The sequence below is a fragment of the Passer montanus genome, unplaced genomic scaffold (assembly GCF_014805655.1).
Source record: "Passer montanus isolate IOZ18808 unplaced genomic scaffold, ASM1480565v1 scaffold90, whole genome shotgun sequence".
In the NCBI taxonomy this organism is placed as follows: Eukaryota; Metazoa; Chordata; class Aves; order Passeriformes; family Passeridae; genus Passer; species Passer montanus.
In genome coordinates this window covers 800,723-820,624 of record NW_024374368.1, presented here as the reverse complement: position 1 = coordinate 820,624, position 19,902 = coordinate 800,723, and the positions used below count along the sequence as shown (strand labels likewise).

The 19,902-nt window shown below is 34.7% G+C and overlaps 1 protein-coding gene across 4 annotated transcripts in view; it reads right to left on the bottom strand.

Moving 5' to 3' along the window:
* The window catches only part of RALYL (RALY RNA binding protein like), a 368,663-nt gene that overhangs the window by 88,931 nt on the left and 259,830 nt on the right, over positions 1-19,902 (bottom strand). Inside the window, exon 1 of one of the 4 annotated variants that reach the window (XM_039695651.1) lies at positions 16,569-16,681. The exons of the other annotated variants lie outside the window; for them this stretch is intronic. Coding sequence (XP_039551585.1) covers positions 16,569-16,605 — 37 coding nt within the window. The 5' untranslated portion in view covers positions 16,606-16,681. Of the gene's footprint in view, positions 1-16,568; positions 16,682-19,902 lie in introns of those variants that run through there. 4 annotated transcript variants of the gene reach the window in all.

Here is a 19,902-nt window from a genome sequence, read left to right as displayed (position 1 = left end):
ATGCTTTTCATATCTTTGGTCTTACCAAATAAACAAATTTGTGAGTACTGTGCTAAATCAGAAAGAAAGAATAATTGCACCTGTACATTCCAATGATTACCCCTTTCTGCCATCTCAGCAGCAACAGTGGTATATCAAGAAGAAAGGAAAAATAGAACAAGTTATCATTTATGCTCTATAAACTCCATAAAGGTAAACAAGAAGGAGCTGTTAGCGATCACAGATAATGAGAAGTTCCACAGCAACAAAGACAGGAATAAAATATAAATAATTTTATTATTGAGCTGTATCCAACTGCTCTAGTAAAGGAGCTATGAATAGCCAACGCAAAGTCATGCTGTGATAAATTGCCTCAGCAACATAGATACACAAAAAAGTTTTAATTTGTCAAGTGTTAAAGCATGGATTTTGCAGCTTAGTGATCAGTAATGCACTGCATTTGACTGGTGTCACTTTTTTCTAAACGTCGCCTTTTCACAGTCTGACTCTGCACCCAGTCCTGTCAGTCCCACTCACATCATGCTTGGCTGAGCTCTGGCCATGTTCCTCCTGACTGCATGGGTGCCCCTTGTGCTATGACTTAGCATATTTACCACTTGATCTTCTTTTAGTATCCTGCAAGATAAAGCCACTGACATAAAAAAACAAACATGACTTTGACAAATATCAGGGATTATGTGTTGCCCTGTAATTTTCTGACAATAAATGAATAATTGCTTATAGGAATTTTGAACTTGGTTCTACTGAAGATACTAAGATTTCAAAACAGTTGCATACCTATACTCAAAAATTGTATGTTTTACTTTGTGCATAACAACAATGGTGTTTAAATTGTTTAATATGGAACTTGTAAATATTTTTTTCAATTTTGCTCTAAAAATGTTTACATATGAATTAATTTTCTCATGCTCATTTCTCATGTTCTCTGATATTGTGCATATTTCACTAGCTATGAGTGCAGCAGTATTATATGAATCTCTGATTCCTATTCAATATAAAGAAAACAAAATTGATGTAGGAAGATAATGTCTCTTGTCTCGCTAAAAGCAGGTTTATCAAAGTGAACACTTACTTTCACAGATCACCAATAAAATCATCAGCAAAGTATGTAAATTTGGATTAACTAAATGCTCTGATGGTTTTTGCAGGAAATTACTATTAATAATTTTGAACATATTGCCCAACAAGTACCTCTTGGAAAAGAAGAAGCCAACAGACTCAGACTGTTGAGATTATCTGTACAAAAGGCTTTGACCAATGAGTTCTCTTTTGTAATTATTACTTGTATATTCAAGTGCTCACCATTGACAGCAGCAATTAATGACAGAGTATAAATATCATGTTTGGAGGATCCAATCTGTCATTTGTTGCTATAACATTAAAAAACATAATGGCTATGGAATTCAGGGTAATTTAAAACTAGCTATAGTGATGGCAGAAGTTTAATGTAGCCAGAATTCAGTCTTTTAGACATTGTACTGAACAAAGCTCTTGTTGCTACTGTAGATCAGTTGCATTAGTTCACAAAAGGTAAAAAATGGGAAGAAAATTTTTATTAATAATATGAGCTTGTTATACTTATATATTAGAAATATACTGCAAAACTTTAAGAGTCACTTAGCGTATTTCTAGTCCAGTACCTTTATTCAGTAATGCCATTTGCAAAGGACATAATAAAAGTAAATGTCACTATTTCTTTACTACAATGTTAAAACAGTAAATAAGATGCAGTAAGAATTCATCATAGTTGCAAAATAATGTTCCTGTGGAAAAGCAGAATCAATCTACTGGACGAAATGTTAACTGGGAGTAATTTCTTCCAGTATGTGAAAGTATTCTATTGATAGATTCTGCCCTCAGGAAAACTTGATTTTGTAAAATTATTGTAACTGGAAAAGATGGCAAAAAACTGGCAGTACATCAGCACTCTCTTTTAAAGAAAATAACTTGAAGAAAGCCACATCACGGTAAATTTCTTAGTCAAAGCTGTTTCTATCTGATTTCAAATATCTAGTATGGTAATTAATTTAAAATATTGCACTTTTATCTCTCAACACAAGTTATTATGATAAATGAGATATGTGCCTTCTGATGACAGAAATAACAATTGTATGTCACAGACAGCAAAAAGCCTTTGCATAGTTTAATTCCCATGTTGGTGTCAAACTGTATGACTAATGTAATTATGGTGTTATTTCTAAGCAGTTTGGATCTGTTGGTAGGATTACGGAAGCTAGAGGGACTTTCTGAGGCCATTAACACAGCACTGACTAAAGGCAGAGCTCACTGGGAAAGGAAAGCTGTGATGTGTGGGATACATGTGAACCCCTGCCAACTCCCACCTGGAACTGAGAACAACACTTCCCCCTCTCCCACCTGAGTCATGGAAGGATGCATAGGTCTTACTTTCTCATACTTCTCCTTCCTCTTATACATTTCTAATACTTCCTAATAGTTTAATGAGGCTCTCAAAGGAGAAATTAAATAGTCTTCTGAACCCAGGGAAAGATGCACAGAAAATTCCTTGCCCCTGCTGCTACACCATCTCTGATTAAATTCACAGCTGACCCAGATCACCTGTCAATAAACACTGGAAAACTGGTAAACACTTCTCTCCTGACATGAAGGCTCTTTTACCTCAAATGAACTCCCCATAGAAGCTGTCAGCTTGCCCCAGGAAAACTTCTGTTCTCAGAGTTACACTGGAACTCCAGACAAGGAGAATGTTTGTTCAGAAGGAGCAACCGAGTGTATCTGCTTGGAGATCTGATAGAGAATTTTTTTCCTTCTATATGGTGTATGTATCACAGGCAGCTATGGGAAAAAATGCTTTAGCCTGGAAGCACATGGCCCACAAAAAACACCTTCTGTGGGGATTCTGGTGATAAATACTGGCAGCACATATCTGCTACAATGGGACTATCTTCTTAAGCCTCAGCTAGCAATCAGCTTAGTTCTGATACAGAGGGATTAATACATTCACAGGATTTTGTACCAGCCAGAGTGATGAGAAATGGCACAAACTGGAAAAGAAATCAGCCACAAAACATGGACATATATAGGTGTATGCAGCTTTACTAATTTAAATATGTGTAAAACAAAAAGAATATTTCTGATCTTATGTTGAATTAATAAAACCCAGGCATTTTGTTTTTAAAATCATCTAAAAAGACATACAAATATTTGTAAGTTTGGAAAAAAAAATTTAGTAACCTACTGTGGTTTTTCTCAAACTTCATTTGCATCCAAGTAGTATTGAACACCTCTGAGGTGCCAGTTTGTTTAGCAGCCTTGGTGCTGACCAATTTAGCACTGCATGCAGGCTAAGATAATTGGGATTGTTCAACCTGAAAAATAGGTGGCTTAGGGGTGATCTAATTGTGGCCTTCCAGCATCTGAAGGGAGCCTGCAAGAAAGCTGGAGAGGGATTTTTTTATAAGGGCCTGTAGTGATAGGAAAAGGTATCATGGCTTCAAAATGAAACAGAGTAGGTTTAGACTAGATATTATGAAGAAATTCTTTACTGTGAGGGTGGTGAGGCACTGGAACAAAGTGTCCAGAAAAGTTGTGGATGCCTCATCTCTGCAAGTGTTCAAGGCCAGGTAGGATGGAGCTCTGAGCAACCTAGTTGAAGGTGTCCCTGCCCATGGCAGAGGTTTGGAGCTAGATCATCTTTAATGCCCCTTCTAACCCAAACATTCTATGATTCTGTGATTTCAGAGTACACCCACAACAAGCTGCAGAGATTTAATGATTAATAATTTTAAAAGGAATTTAAAATTTTTGAACAAACTTATTTCTTCAATGTGCATGAGTGTAAGTGGGATTTGGCTAAGGCCACATCAAGCTAATTACTCTTTCACAGACTAACATCTAAAGCTTATGAATGTCTTCTACTCTTTGCTTTCTTGACTAGAATGAATCAATGATCAAACTATCTTTGTGACAAGTAAATTTCTACAGCTGTGGAAATGAAACAGGTGTGGCTGGCATGTATTCTTAGTTGGTCTTTTGTCATGGAACTGCAGACTCATTTTTTATTTAAGGACTTTGTCAGTAGTTATACATTACAAGATAAGACTTGAATCTGTGTGTCAAAGAAAAAGTAAAAAAGCTTGTTATGTACCAAACTGGAACAATATTATTGCACTCATGAAAAAGAAAGGTTCCAGAAGGAGTAGCCCACGTGTGTTGATGAAATCAAGGAGTATTAATTAGACACACATTATCTAAAACTATGTAGCAGCTTAACATGCCATAAAATTAAGAGCATTACAAATAGCAGGTTAATTGCACATCAAGAAAAAAACTGATTGAGTTATGGTCCAAAATGAACAAATTTCTTCAGAGTACAACTTTCTTAAACCTTATAAATATCACAAATATCACCTGAATTACTGAACTACTGAATTTGAAAGCTATGTCATTCAGTGATATTACAAATGTCACTGAATGACATAGCTTTCAAACTGTTCCACTGGGGAAATTAATTAAATTAATCCCAAATCCTCTCATGGAGGATGTTGATAGAACTTCCAAGTGTGTGATCTTCTTCCAAGGAAAAAACAGGATGCTGTTTCTTTTTCCAAAACTGAATTCAACTTTGTTTTTACAGAGTCAAGAAGGGAACTGTTACTTCTCCAGAATGCAAACTTCTGGCCATAATAGCAGAATGCTTTCAGGACAGTGTGGAACTGAGCTCCATTTTCTCACTTTTTCTCCATTCCCTCCTTTTCCTTACACTTGCTTGCTTATTGCAAGAAATAGATTACGAAACATAAATTAATGTATAAAAGTTCAAAGGGCATTTAATTATGCAGGATAGTTTTGAAGAAATAAGTGAAAAATTTTTGATTTCAAGTGACAAATGGTTGGTTTCTAGTATAAATAGAAACAGATTGTTACCAAGAGATGAAAATAAAAGCTTATTTGAGATACGTGTCTTAAATCTTAGTGAAGGTATAGAAAAGTTGTAAATTATGTAATTGAAAGGGAGGGATCTGAGATTCTGAGTCTTTAATCACCTTGTTCTACCATGAACTTTTTTCATTAAGAGTTTATATTCAAACTCAGAGATCACAGAATCAGACAATATTTCATTTATATAATCAACAACTGTGTGCCTCTCTATAGACCCTTTCAGTGAGCTCTATTATTATTTTTGGTGTTATTTTTAGCCAATTAGTAAGAATATCATAAGAATTTCTCTAGTTTCTATGATTTTCATTGGTCAAATCCTTCAATCACTGACTCTATCATGACAGCATTAAATGGAAATATCATTAGTACCATTTGGCTCTCCATCAAAAGGCCACTAAATATTCTTTTTTTAAACTTTCATCTTGATTGGATGATATTAAATCCTTTGAACTTCAGTGCAGACACAAACTCTATCACAAACCATTTTTTTTGTTATCTGATATTTTCTAGAGCCCAGAGCATCATGTTTATGCATTGGCATATGTAGTGTTAAATAACATTAATGGCCTAATATTTCTGAGTAATTTGTGTCTAGAAAATTTATAATATAATAGTGAGCAGTGTGAGTGTATTCCAAATGCATTGTAGCTTCCTTAAAAAACCACACTTATGGCAGAGTTTATAAATTGGATGCTTAATTTGCATTTGCTTGAAGAACAGCCAAATATGTCATTGTTAAATACAGAACCCAACATTTCTTTTTCCTGTACTAGATGTATTTAAAACTGATCCAGCTGGTGGTTTTTCAAAAAGGAGAGACTGAAAATGCATACACAAGTTTTACTGCTGTCTGTCTAATACAAGATGTACAAAATTATTTTACAGTTTCTTTTGCCTCTATAGGGCGAAGAGAGACCAAAGTGGCAGATAGATCTCTGAAGGTGCAGTTAATGCCCAACAACAACTTATGCCTGTTAAAAAACATAAATCTTGTGTAGAGTCCATTCTTAAGGTCTGACTAAATAATTTTCCAAGGATTGTCTAAAATGCTGTGTCTCTTAATATACTAATTCAATAATTCTCTTTTGTAATTAAAGTTGACTGCAAACTGTATAAATGCAACTTGTCTTCTGCTGCTGTGTATGACAAGATAGTTACATGGCCTAAATTAAAGGAGCCAGATGTGCTTTGGAGCGCAAGATACATTTGCTTACTTTCCAGTACCCCAAATCCTTAATTGACAGAACTCTAGTGACTTCCAGTGACTGATCCTCACTTTTATCCATTACTAAACTCTGCTGTCCACAGAGGAGGACTTGAGTATGGAGTTGGGTGAGGCAATGACATTCTTAGCTAACCAAGAGTGTGTAGAGGAATGACTTCAGAAATGAATTTAAATTCCAGCTCAATGTGTATTTTTATGTACATATATGAACAATAATAGGGTGGAAGGTTGTTTACATACAAGGCAGACCTGCACTTTAAAAAGTCACACGTAGGAAAATGAGATTCCTTGCAAGACTAAAGTACATTTTGATGTTGCAACCTTTATATTTCTAATAACTCCAAACTTCAATGGCTTTGTGTTTGTATTAATTTTTCTCAGCCAAAAGCTACAGGAAATTGTGGTAGATTGAACAATTTAATGGCAGTTTCAAAAGATGCTCCAACAAAGCAGTTGAAGAAACAGCATAAAAAGACATTCACTTGTAAGACATTCTTTCAAATCGGAGTTAAGTCCCAGAAGAAAGGCTCCTAGGGCACGTTATTTGGCTGTTTTCTGTGACTATAGTATAAAGAACAACATAATTGTCACTCTTTTCTAAGCAATAAAGCCTTGATTCAATGCTATGTCAGTCAATGTGAAGGTTGCCATTGATTTCAGTATTGTATAACCAAAACTTTCATAATCGATAAAACAAAAAGAATGCTTGGAGGAGATGCTCAGAGGCAAAATGTGCTGGTAGAAGCCCAATTGGTGAATGGACTTTTAAGACGGGTTAGTTGGAAAATGTTCATTGAACATTTCTCTCTTCTGGTCTTTGATACATGTCCCAAGTTCTGCAGACAGCCATGGTTTTAATGCACATCACTTACATGTAACAAGACTATTCACAGAATTACTTTTTTTCATAAAACAAGGGCAAATAATATGTATTATATTTTTTTCTCCCCCCCAGCCATAGGTTTATACACCTACAACTTCTTTAGCAAGCAAATTTTTTACTAGACACTTAACATGCTTCAGGGTGCTTATTTGAGCTAACAGGATCTCTGGAGAGTAACTGACCAGTTAGCAAAATATAAATAATTCTGTAGCAGATCTCTTCTGTTTCAATACATGCAGAACATTCTGTGGAAGAAGGTTTCTAGTTTAAATGTAAACATATTCTCCAACATAACTAGTGGCACATTTTATTTAGCGCTTTCAAATATTTTGAAACTGAATTCTAATAAGCAGTCTTAGCTAATGGAAAAATGTGTATATATATTCAGGAAAAGGTAAAAAAAAATATGTAAATGTACATGAACATGTATTTTTAGGAAGAGGAAGAATGAAATCAGATTTCACAGTGACTGCACAAACATTTGCAGTAAGGAAATTCAAGAAGTATTTATAGGAAGGTCTATCCAAATGACCCTGCATTTAATGAGATATTGTCCTTCTAATATTTCTTAATATTTCCCACTTAAAACACCTCTAATAAAAAGGAAACATAAAAGGTTTTGTGTTTATTTTCAAAATGTTCCTAGCATTGCTACAGTAATATCAACCTGGACAAAAAGAGTTTTCAAATAATCACAGAAGGGATTATTCTCACATATAGGACATACATAATAAAACCATATTAATACTTTTTAAACTAGAAATAATTAATTTTTCACTTATTTGGGGTTCTTTCATAAGTATGGGCAAAATATGTGTGAATAGCAGCAAAATATTTTCTTTTTGACAGACACAAAAAAGAACCCTAAGAGGCTCATTTTGAACAGGACTGTTAACAGATTCTGTGTGACAGTCAAGATTTTCTAAAAATTCACTCAAAATATCTCTGACATCTTCTGCAAAGATGCTCAGAAATGTTTTTATCTGAGATTATATAAAAAAAAATTAAAATCATTGCATGATTGCTCTCAAACTGTTAGAGAGGGAACTGGTAGTATTATGTGCTCTACTCATTTCCTGCCTCTGGCTACTCACTAATGAACCTAGTTCAGAAAAATGCTTTATTTCCTACTTGTGGAAAACCTATAGGCTGATCAGTGTCAAGTGCAATGCATGTGTGGTACATCCCAGACTACTTATATGTATATGTGTATTAAAATATACATTACTGGGACTGGTACTGTAGGAGCTTCTTTCTAAAAAGCTGATCTCAGAGTACCAAGGACGTAAGGACAGTGCTAAAAGTACAGTAGATTTTCTGCTCTCACAAAAGTGATTTGTAGGCAAACATATCTTAATGATTGAAAAAAAAATAAATTTAAGACATATTAAAGTTCAGAAAAGTGTGCTAAAACTAGATCCATACCAGCATGAGTCCATTTTTATAAGACTTAATCCTTAATAAATATCTTAAATTGAAAATATAAAATTATACCAAATTGAAAGGTTTGTCAAGTACCTGAAGTGAAATCTTAACATATATTTCTATTTCTCAGGTCAGGAATCCTATTTTACAAGTGACCAGTACTAAGCCATTGAGATTTTCTTTGGTTTTTAGTATCTCCCTTATTCTACTACTGGCTATCCAATTTTTATTTTTTTTTTATTAATTATAGACTACATGTTTAAAAATAACATTTTCTCTTCAAGAAAGATGGCTCAAGGCCAGGTTAGATGGGTCTCTGAGCAACCTGATCTAGTGGAAAATGTCCCTGTCTGTGTGAGGGACGGGTTGGAACCAGATGATTTTAAAGGTTCTGTCCAGCCCAAACCATTGTATGATTCCATGAAAATTGAAAGAACATTTTCAAAACAATAAACAAGACTTCAGATTTTTGAGACTTTCTGGCATTAGTTTTCAGCTCTCTGCTGATAGTACATGTTGCCCTGCGGTTACACAATAATAATATGTCAAAATCAAAGTGTAAATGGCTGTGCTAAATCTTCAGTGAGTCCTAAGTAAATAATATCTGAATGCAAGCAGTAAAACAAGCCTAGAATGTCTTTCTTAGATCAAGCCTTATGACAGACCTGGCGGTAAACCATAATCAGCAATAGAATTGTCTTCAGACACTATTAATAAGACAGATACCAGCAATTTGGAAGACAATGGGTGTTGTCTTTGAAGAATTACACTGGGATGATTTTCTAAGGCAGTTTCTAACTCACCAGGGTCAAAAGAAGACTTAAAATACAATAAGTATTCCTTATTTCTCTATTTATTTATTGTGAAATTAAACCCTTGGCAAGCTTTATTTTGTGGGAAATTAAAATAGATTCTAGAGATCATTGCTGTCTTCTGGAAAGGGCAATGTGGAAGAGAAGCTATCTTATTTACAGGGACAGGGACAGGGACAGAAAAATCTATAACCATAATCTGTGACACAGATTGACAATGCAGCCTATTTTTCAGAATGTTTAATGAATAAAAAATTGAAAAAAATATTAAAAAGAAGAGATTAGCTGGAACAGAGAAAATAGAAATTTATGGCCAAAACTATAAACTTTTCAAAAGCAAAAACGAGACACAGAATGCTTACATAGGAGCTAGAGGCTAAATATTGGTCTTTTGTGCACACAGTCTTCATTATAATGTCAGTTTAATGTATCTGAGATCTCTGTCCCTTTGGGGAAGTGCAAAGAGAAAGGAGGGAGAATGTTTCAAAAGTAACCTCCAGAAATGTATCTGAGTTTTACTGTTGAAGAATCTCAAATACATAACTGCTAAAAAATGATGGACTTTATGCATCATTTAGGTCTTAGCTGATACATCACAACCAGTAAATATAGCTTTAATTATTTATCAGATTTTGGTTAATATTTTGAGGTACTTGAAAGATGTCTATTTAAACTTCATGGTTTTCTTCCTTCTGTGGATGTCACCAGACACGTACCGTGCGTGGTCTTATAATTGGTCAAAGCTGGAGTTATGTCACTGAAATATGAAGTTCTTTGTTTTTTTCATTTTTCATGTTTAATTTGTACTAAAGCCTTCATTCATTTATTGAAAACAGGTTGAATCTCACAGAAAGATTGGGATTTTCACCCTATCAATAGTTTTCATTATGAAAAGAGGCAGACACACAGGTTTTGTCTGATGTTAAGACCTCTACTGGAGATCAGATGGAGGCTTTCTTTCCTGTGCTGCTCCTACACAGAAAATAAATTAGAAGCAATGTGAAAAAATTGGATCAACTATGGAACAGAAAAAAAAAAATTTGTTCTTAAAATCAGGACTTCTACTGCTCAAATATGCAACCATTAAATTTTTTTTTTTTTTAAATCAGAAATTTATATGAAAATAAGCAACAGAAGATTTTCCCTTAGGAGAACTGATTCTCTATGTTCTGAACCTCTCAAGGATTTTCCCCCTTTTTCTGAGTAGGCAGGTAGGTGGCAATGCTACAGCAGTGTATAGAGTTCTTAATAGAGGAAGGCTAGTTCCTTCCAGAGATTTCCAGAGTTTTGTACGTTTTAGACATTATACGACAATAATACTCTTTTCAACTTGCATACCATCTCTAGGATTTGAGTAAGTACTTTGCAATCAGGTTGATAGCAATTCTTTAAAAGAGACTTTAAAAAATAGATGAGCAATCTGTATTCAAAATCTAAATGATGGAGAGGACAAATTGCAAATTCCTTTAGTATTTTATGACTGATTGCACTCAGAAAATTTATATCATAAATCAGCCTGCAGTACTATAAATTTAGTTTCTAACCACCAGACTTCTGTTTGCTCAGGTTAACAACCAGAATTGTCTTTCAATATAGATTACTTCAGACTATTATTATCTTCAACCTAATGATTCTTATTTTAATGCAGTTTAATTTTTAAAAAAACGAACTTTTTATTGGTTTTTCCAGATATCTGGTCTTTACTGAAGTGCAGTCACAAAAATTTTAAAATTTGACTCCTTATAGAAGACCAACGAACACACAGTAAGTGCTGTTTTACTAATGAGAAATTGTGTTGTTGATGAACATAGCAGCATTTGGTTCCAGCCTTTTCAGGCTGGAATTTTATTTGCGCATGAAAACCAGTAGTACACTTATATTGCTGATACCTTCTTAGTTTTCAATGACCTTTCAAACATAAACGTTCAATGGTGTGACACATTCATTGCTAATTCCCCTAATGCACTTCAAATCACATAATCCAAATTGCATTATTTGCATATGTTCATACTTTTTAATAATCATATTTTTATGACCTTTGTAATAGCAGATGTATTTCTATGAGATGTCCCTAGCTTTCTGATTATTCCTTTTTGCTGAGTTGTTGTACATTGTCCACTATTCTACTAAATTATGCAAAAGAAAGAAACCCCCCAAACACTTACACCATAGTCTTTTAATGAAGTCAAAGCTATTATTAAGCATTTTTACTGCACCAGATTCCTCCTCCATAAAACTGGAGTGACTGGCTGAATTTCTTTGTTGTGTTCTTCACTTGCATTTCTGCTGTTCTGACTTCTGCACTCAGACAATTCTTTTAAAGTCAATTCTCAATTTGTACCTACACTGTTTCTCCCTTTCTCACCCCTTTTCAAGGCAGATTGTCAGCTTATGATTTGTAAAGGTTTTCTCCACAGTTTCAGCATTTCCTCTACAGGAACAAAAATTCTACTCTTCTTCCTGAGGCAGACTCCCACCAAGCAGTTGGAAGCATCATGTAAGTTGTGCATGCTGATTTCGGTCAAACTACTAATCTCTCAAAAGATGCATTATGAAACAGTTCTCTTTCAATATTTTTGATTTATTTGTACTGTCTAGAAACAGAAAAAAACTATGTCTGCTTTAGAAGTCTACACAGATACTTGAAAAAGTGTCAAAGAAAAAATTGTAGCTCATTTAGACAACATGCTTCAGTCAGGGACATATGTCTTCAGTTTTACTGCTTAGTAACATGGGAATAATGAGCATGAATAATTTCAAATAAGCCAACCCTCTCAGCTCACCATGAGCTCCCTTCAAACCTACAAGAAGAAATTTTCTACCCCTGAAGTCCCTGACTTATTGACTAGCAATTGTATTTTTTATTGTATAAAGATTTTATCCATGTGATGTGAATATGCAAAGATATTTGTATTCCTGCAGATCATGTGTTTTGTCTTGCTCAGCCTTATTGCTGATACACTTAATTGTGTTGAACTCTACTTCCTCAAAAGGTATGCAGCAGCAGGAATATCCTGGGGCTATTCCAGGATAGCTTTACATGAAGAAAGCTGTCTCAATACCATGCTGAAGAGATATTCCCTTGTTGTCTAGGTCTCTGATGTTTCAAGGAAAGAGGCAGAGTTTTCTTATATGTATCTGGGTCAGTAACTACACTTGTTTTCCCCAATGAGGTTTGGTTTTCCAGTCACTTTACCGCCCAGCACACACTATATTAAAGGCTGCTCTTTTCTTTGAGCAGCAACAGCCTCAGTACTGAGGCTTCCTTACTGCCCTATGAACCAAAAAGAAGATGGAAGCAATCATGGGCTGATCAAACTGTAATATAATATGACTCAACAGATGTCAACTCAGTTCTTTAAGCCTGAAAGTGGTCATTCTATCTGTAAGGGGCAACAAAGAAGATAAGAACAGTAAATCCATGATAAAAAGGTTTGCAAGTGGGACCTTCTCAATGAAAGAAAATATATCGGACAATGCAATAGACCAAAGAATTCAGATGGGACAAATACTCCTTCATACCGGAATTCCACAGAATTTCTCATCTTTATCAGTGGACACCTGTGGATATTACACTGTCATCAAGCCATGGCAAAAGTCATTAATGTATTTGGAGCACAATTTCAGGGACATTTGATGTTGAGAGGATTCTTCATATTGGAATGGACAAGTTTGGGAATTCAATTTCCAACACCCTGGAAAGGGACTGTATCTGTGGCTGCATTTATAGTAGCTGTTGACTTTATCACGGTTTCCCAATATTCAAGAGTAAGTGATCTTTGCCTCAGCTGCCATTGTGCTCTGACTGTTATCGCTGACATGTCTGGTAGGTCCCATGATACACTGAAAACGAGAAGGTGAAAAAGCAAGATATAAGTTCTATTTTTTTCCCCTTAATTTCTCCATCTTTGCTTTACCTTTCCAATTCCAATTCCAAGTTGGCAGCACTGGCATGTCTCTGGAAGCACTCTGCTATTTCCTTCTAGGTGCTGCTCCTGTGGTGCACACCTTCCCCAAAACACATCTATCTGCCACACTAGCCACTACTCTCTTTTTCTCCACTTACATTTCTTCTGAGTCAAATTTACGGCGTTAGACCAAAACCTATTAAGGATAATCTTTTCATGCAGAGCTTTTTACAAGGTTGTGGTGATTTATCTTGTCAAGCTACACAAACCACCAATAAATAAGAATAATGAGAATTTCTTAAAGTTCCTTTATAGGTAAGTAAGTTTTTTCCAATATTATTTTCTTCAGGGATAGTAGCCTTCCTTGATTCCTGTAATAGCCTTCCTGTGAAGGCCACAAGAAAGATTGTAATGAAAAATGGAATGTCTGTTGCTCACTTTGAGAGGAAACCTGGAGGCATGGCATCTCCAGAAGGTGTGACTGTGGATGGCTGCCTCTCCATGCAGAAAACCCACAGCTGCACTGCAGCCTACTGCAATGCTTTTCCTGACCATCCTCCCCAGCAGCCCCAAAGCAGGACAGTCTAAGATTCCAAAATTTTATTTCAGAAAAGCTCTACCACCACACATTTACCATTGTCCAGTAACAAGACTGTATTGGCTATGATGGTTTCCCCTCACTCAGCCATTCAGCCCATGCAATGAAATGAGAAACCAGCCTCTCACCTAGATAACATCCTGAATCAAGCATCCTGAAGGATCAAGCATCCTATCATCTGTTTGTGCAGAGAAATGTATGCATGGAGGCTGTGTATTTGTCTGTAGGTAGACACACACAATAATACAGAAATAGCCTTAATCTGAATTTTGCTTATTTAGTGAGACAAGTTTTACAATTAGTTTTGATTGTTAATTTTAATCCTCACAAGTTACAATGTTTATGGAATAAATAAAATATGCTAATTATTTAATATAAGGGCCACTTTTCTACAATCTAACTCAAAGTTACAAGGAAAGAAAACCATTAATCTTAAAATTTAGAAGATTTATGTATTAAGTTGTAGCTGCAAATATGCATAGGAAACCTTCATTCCATTCTTACAGACAGGTAGGTAAACACTTTTCTTTGCATGTATTCTTCTAGCAACAGTTTTGTACCTGAGACAGAAATTGGATATGGAGATTACTTTTATTTTGCATTAAAAAAATGCCATCATGTCTCTACACTTTCTATCCTCCTCTATAATCTGACATGCTTTTGAATTAAGTACAGAATGCATTTATACCTTTTTAAAAACATTAAATAAAGGGAGTTGGAAAGCAATGATTATAGTGCTCTGAGGAGTATATAGAATCCGGAAGCAGAATTTCAGTGAATAGGAAAAAGCCAAAAAGTTCGCTTTCATTTTACGCCACAAGTTCAAGTATGGTAGTGAGAGGTAGTGAGAGATAGTGAGGAGGTATAGATCCTAAGTTTTACCCTACAAATATTGAAAATTATATACTCAACATCTTTTCTTAGGTCATATTAAGGGGTACCAGAAATGCACAGAAAATATAGAACCTGCCTATTCTTTAATGCAGCTGCTACCATAATCCCTCAAATTTCAGAACATAAATTGCTTAGATGAAATCTATCCTTCAAAAAGCCTTTGAATGATACAAACACAAACATTACCAAAATTACTCAATTTGTTTTGTTTGTTAAGGTTATTTCAATTACTAATTAGCTAAAGTATTAATGAAATATCCATGTATACAGTACTGTACCTATATATGTATAATATATATGCCTATAGACATAATTTATATCATATGTATGTAATTTTGGGATATTTTCTAGGTTTGGATCTTAAAACTGAAGACAGTTTTAAAACAGAAAACATTGCAACATCCCCCCTCATAATTACAGTATGAATTCTGATCATGTTTCATTGGGTTTTTTTTTACCTCTGGACAAATCACAGATTTTCCTTGGGGTCAGCAGGGGTGAAAGCAAGGTTCTCTTCAAAAAAGCATTCATAGAAGCATCCTGTGCCCTTTTAATGAATTATTGTATCCTTGTAACCAAAAAATCCCTTGAAACTCATCTACTCCAGCACAAATTTTTTTATTATACACTATAACCAGTCTTGGACAAGAGAGACTGCAAGAATGCAGCTGGTTATAGAAAGAGTTCCTGGTTTACATAATAATGGTGACAGTAATTAATACATTTAAAAGAGCTATATTAATCATAATTTGTCTATATATAAATAATTTTCTTCTATTGCTGCTATGGGAACAAAATGTATGATAATTTATTTTTTTGAATGTGATGCAGATCATTGATTCCTGTTGCAGAGATTTTAGCAGAGATCTGTCCTGCTAAACTTTCTAGCCATCCATTTCTTTTGAGCAAGACAAACTGAAGGACAGCTACACTGATTAATCTACAAGGACCAGAAACTGAGGTCAGTGATATAACTGTATATATTCCCCTGAACCCTAACAATGCTTCTGTCCAAATGAAGTCCAAACATATCTGGTTTTGAATTAGATATTTCTCCCCTCCTGCCCTCTCCCCGAAAACACAGTGTGTATATGACATTTTTCTTAGAGGAATGTCTTACTTTCACAGCTTCTGACATGCTCCCTATTCATAACTCAGCCTTTTCCTAGATTTTCTTAGAGCGGCAAATACTTCATGACCTGACCCACACACAGCACATTTTTCACTTGCCTCAGTCACCTGTTCCATAAGCTTCCAGAGGAGGCAATATTGATGCTGAAATTCCCCCATCTGATGCCATTGCAATTTAAAAAGTCAAAGGGTCTTTGCATGTCAAAGTCATGCATTTAGAAGCCAGTGAATTTTCAGGGCTGGAGTGTTGTAAATGCACAGTAGAGACACACGCAAGCTTCTCTGCCCCCCCTGCTAGCAAACTACTTAATTCTGAAAGTTGTGATATAGGAAAATAAAATAACTGCCCTTTAAGTTCAGCAATCACTGGCTTCTTAATGCAAACCACACAAAAAAAGTCCACCAGGGGAAAGTATGTCAGCCTCATCAAATCAAAGGTCACAGCTAGCCACTCATTAAGCTCTGAATAAAGGATGCTCTTCTGAACTAAACTTATATTTAATCTTTGTTTCTTTGTTGATGCCATCAAGAAATCAGTTTCTGAGGGTTTCCATAGTAACAAGTGAGCTTTTTTTTTTTTTCCCCTTCATTTTAAAGCTCTTTCATGCACCTAATACGAGGAAACAGTGGGATAATTGGCATGGAATACTGTTCCTGTTTTCCTGGTATAATTCAAGCAAAGCTGGGTAAAGTAAAACATGGTTTTCTGTGAAACGGGAGAATTATTTTCCCTCCTCTGTAAGAATATTAAAAAAAACTATAATTTACTTACATCTTTGGTTTCTGCGTTTGCTCTTGTACATGGTCATTTTGAAGAAATTCCACTTTCTAAGAAATAATTGCCTTGACCACAGACAAAAGAGATCGTGCTCCTGCTTTGCAGTGAGACAGTTGCTCACTGACAGAAGGTAACCAGCAATCTCTCGGAGAAAGGCAGGGTAATACCATTCTCCTAAAATCCAGGGGAGCTGCTACTGGCTCTAGCTATTTTCTCTATTACAAGGCTCAGAGACAAAACATATTTATTTTCATACTTATTTCAAATGTGTTTGATACCAGCTAACAAAAACCCAGAACACAGACAGAATCATGTAATCAGACAAAGTGGGGTAATATGCTATGCAATAGTCTGAAATCAAGATTCCTTGAAAAAGCCCTGACATAACCAAAATTGTATAAATGACCTCATAAACTAACAAAAACTAACTTTCCATTGAGAGGTCTTAGAATTAGGCATATGAGTATGTTAAAATATTTTGGGTTACATTTTCATTTCAATTACATTTCCAAATTACTATTAAAACAAAATCAACACGTTGATCAATTAAATCCTGACTAGATGTTTGAGCTCATGAATAGATTATTCTATAAATATATAATTTAGATATTATTCATATATAAAATGAAATTAATTTTTTCATGCCTATGTTTACTTCTGCATCACCTTTCAATGATTTAATTTAGGGAAAGCTATTTAAATAACATTTTGCTGATGGCTCATTTTTATAGCTACTTCACTGCTCTCTAGTCTTTTGAATCACAAGGTCATGAGGATAAAGTGACAGCATTTTATGATCATCCACATATACGTATATCACCATTTCAAAGAATCCAAATATCTTTCTAAAGGAACAGGGGAAGGGGGAGGAAATTTTTGCCATGTTGAGGAAATGGGACTTGGTTTTTGCAATGCTGGGTAGATGGCAGTCAAGAAGTGGCAATAATGGAAGTGAAAAGAAGTTCCAGGTCATTCAGCAATAAGCCTGCCTTTAATAAAATTGCATGAAAATATTTTTTCAAGTTTTAAGAAATTCATATTTTGAGCTGCGTGCCATCTTAAACCCAGATACCACAAACAGAAGCATCTAAGGAAAAAAATAGTAGAATGACTGAAATGTCCTGAAAACTGATAATAATACTCTTTCTCCTGCTTAAAATACATATTTAGACAGCAGCTCATTAAACTACTCAAAAAAATTAAAAAAAAAATATATCTTTGGCTTACATAAACAATAACATCTGCTGTTACTGGATCATTCATGTTTCAGTCAAAGAGGAACAATTTGGTAGCATTCATCTAAAACACTGACCTACAGTTAATTCTCTAATACAAAACAATTAGAAGAAATAAAGTAAATGTCTCTCTCAATCTGCCTGCCCTAAATTTAAAATTTTCATAATTTTTTCACCTCTAAGATACATCAGATATATTTTTATATCTCCAGTATAACCATGTTTAGCTTTGTGCACCATTTAATTCTCCTTTCAGTTGTTCAATAGTCACAAATCCTCATACTGACACATCTCTAGTTACTGAAGTGAAATCTTTACTTTATACTGCTTTGTTAATCTAATTTCCTCCTTCTGTCAAAACCTGACCTCTTCATTTATTTTGGATTTGTATCAGCAAAGCTGTGGATAAAGTGTAGCCTGAAGAAAGTAAAAGCGATTGATAATATTTTTATATTTCTTTAGTATTTCATCTACAATTGTCTCAAAATACCACACTTGAGAAAACACCATATCTATTGTTGAGGTCAGCAGAAAAGTGGGAGATTGTAAAACAAATCAAAAGTGACAGGAAGAAAAAAATTAGGATAATTGCTAAGCATAGCAGCAGACATAATATCTGTATCATACAGAAAGACCCAGGAGGCCTTATATTCAAATCACATTGTGTAGTTAATATTCATTGGAGTCAATATTTTTGCACCACTTTATATGAACTGAGGATAATTCCACAGTTGCCCTGCTCAATTTTCCCTCTGAGTAAATTTGCAGCTGATTCAGATCTGTGATCTGCCTTAGACTACAGAGATCTGTGGTCTCCCTTTAAATTTACTGCTTCATGTGGCAATCTTTCCTTTTCCTGCTCTCTTCTTTCTTCTACATGAAGGCTCCCAAACATATTATTCAGTTCAAATTTTCCTTGTTTCAATGAGGCAAGATGTCTTCAATTTTTTCTTCAGTCCACATTAGATTTTAATTAAAAAGCCCAATTCTTTTCCTTGTCATTAATGTCCATTTTCCCCCCAATTTTTATCCTGTGTTTAACCTAGCCATATATAATTAACTCTCAATGATGTATTATGTACAGCACCTACAACAACATGCATATTTTTTTTCCACTGGTCTTTCATGCATTATTCTATTACAACATGTATTTATATGGAAATATTTTGGCAATGGTATAATATAAAAAATTAAACTAAATGGAAATTTCATGGGATAGGGATTAATTTATTTTAAATCAATGAACCCTGAGAGCACAGCCTTTATTGGTTTTTCTTTGCGTTAATTGGAACTCTGATTCTTCAGTGCAGTGAAAGGCATTTGCTAAAAATAACATAAACATAATCTGTCTGGCAAATCATTATAGGTCTCTTCATGAAAAAATATTGCAAGAAACCCCACACCTTGAATGTGCTGGCTAGCTTTGAATGGGCACAACATCCTCCTAGTTTTCTGTATTACTGTTTTCTGTTAGGAGAGTTTAAAATTCACTTTCACAGTGTTACACCTTGAAAAAAGTCAGAATCTGGCATATGGCTGATTAAATGTAACCAGCTTAGTGAGGTGAGAAGAAATGAAGGGAACATATGAGCAATAAAAATCACCTGGTCACATTAAACTTACTGATTTTATTCAAAGATGCATCTCACATGATGGAAACAGTTTAAAATGTTATTTAAACAATATGTTGCAATGAATTTTATCATTGTTGCTGTTGGTAAAAGAATTGATAATGTCCACATCTGCACATCCCATAACACCTCTTGCCTTTCTCTCCTCCCCACCCTATACATCCCTATAATAAGATCACAATATTTTCTTTGAATACTGCAATTAATTTCTCAAACTCTCTTTTTTTTAAGAAGAAGAAAAGAAACAAAATGCAGATATTTAAAAAATATAACTGCTGACATGAATTTCACCTATTACTCATCAATAAATCCTTTGCCTGGGTGGTATGCTCAATTTTACTTTTACTGAACAGATCTTAGGCAGAAAAGGAAGGTGGGGGAAGCTTAAAGTCTGTTCTCTCTTTCATTGTCTAATTTAGTGCACCCAAGGAGTGTTCTCTGATAACAATCCTTTATAGCTTC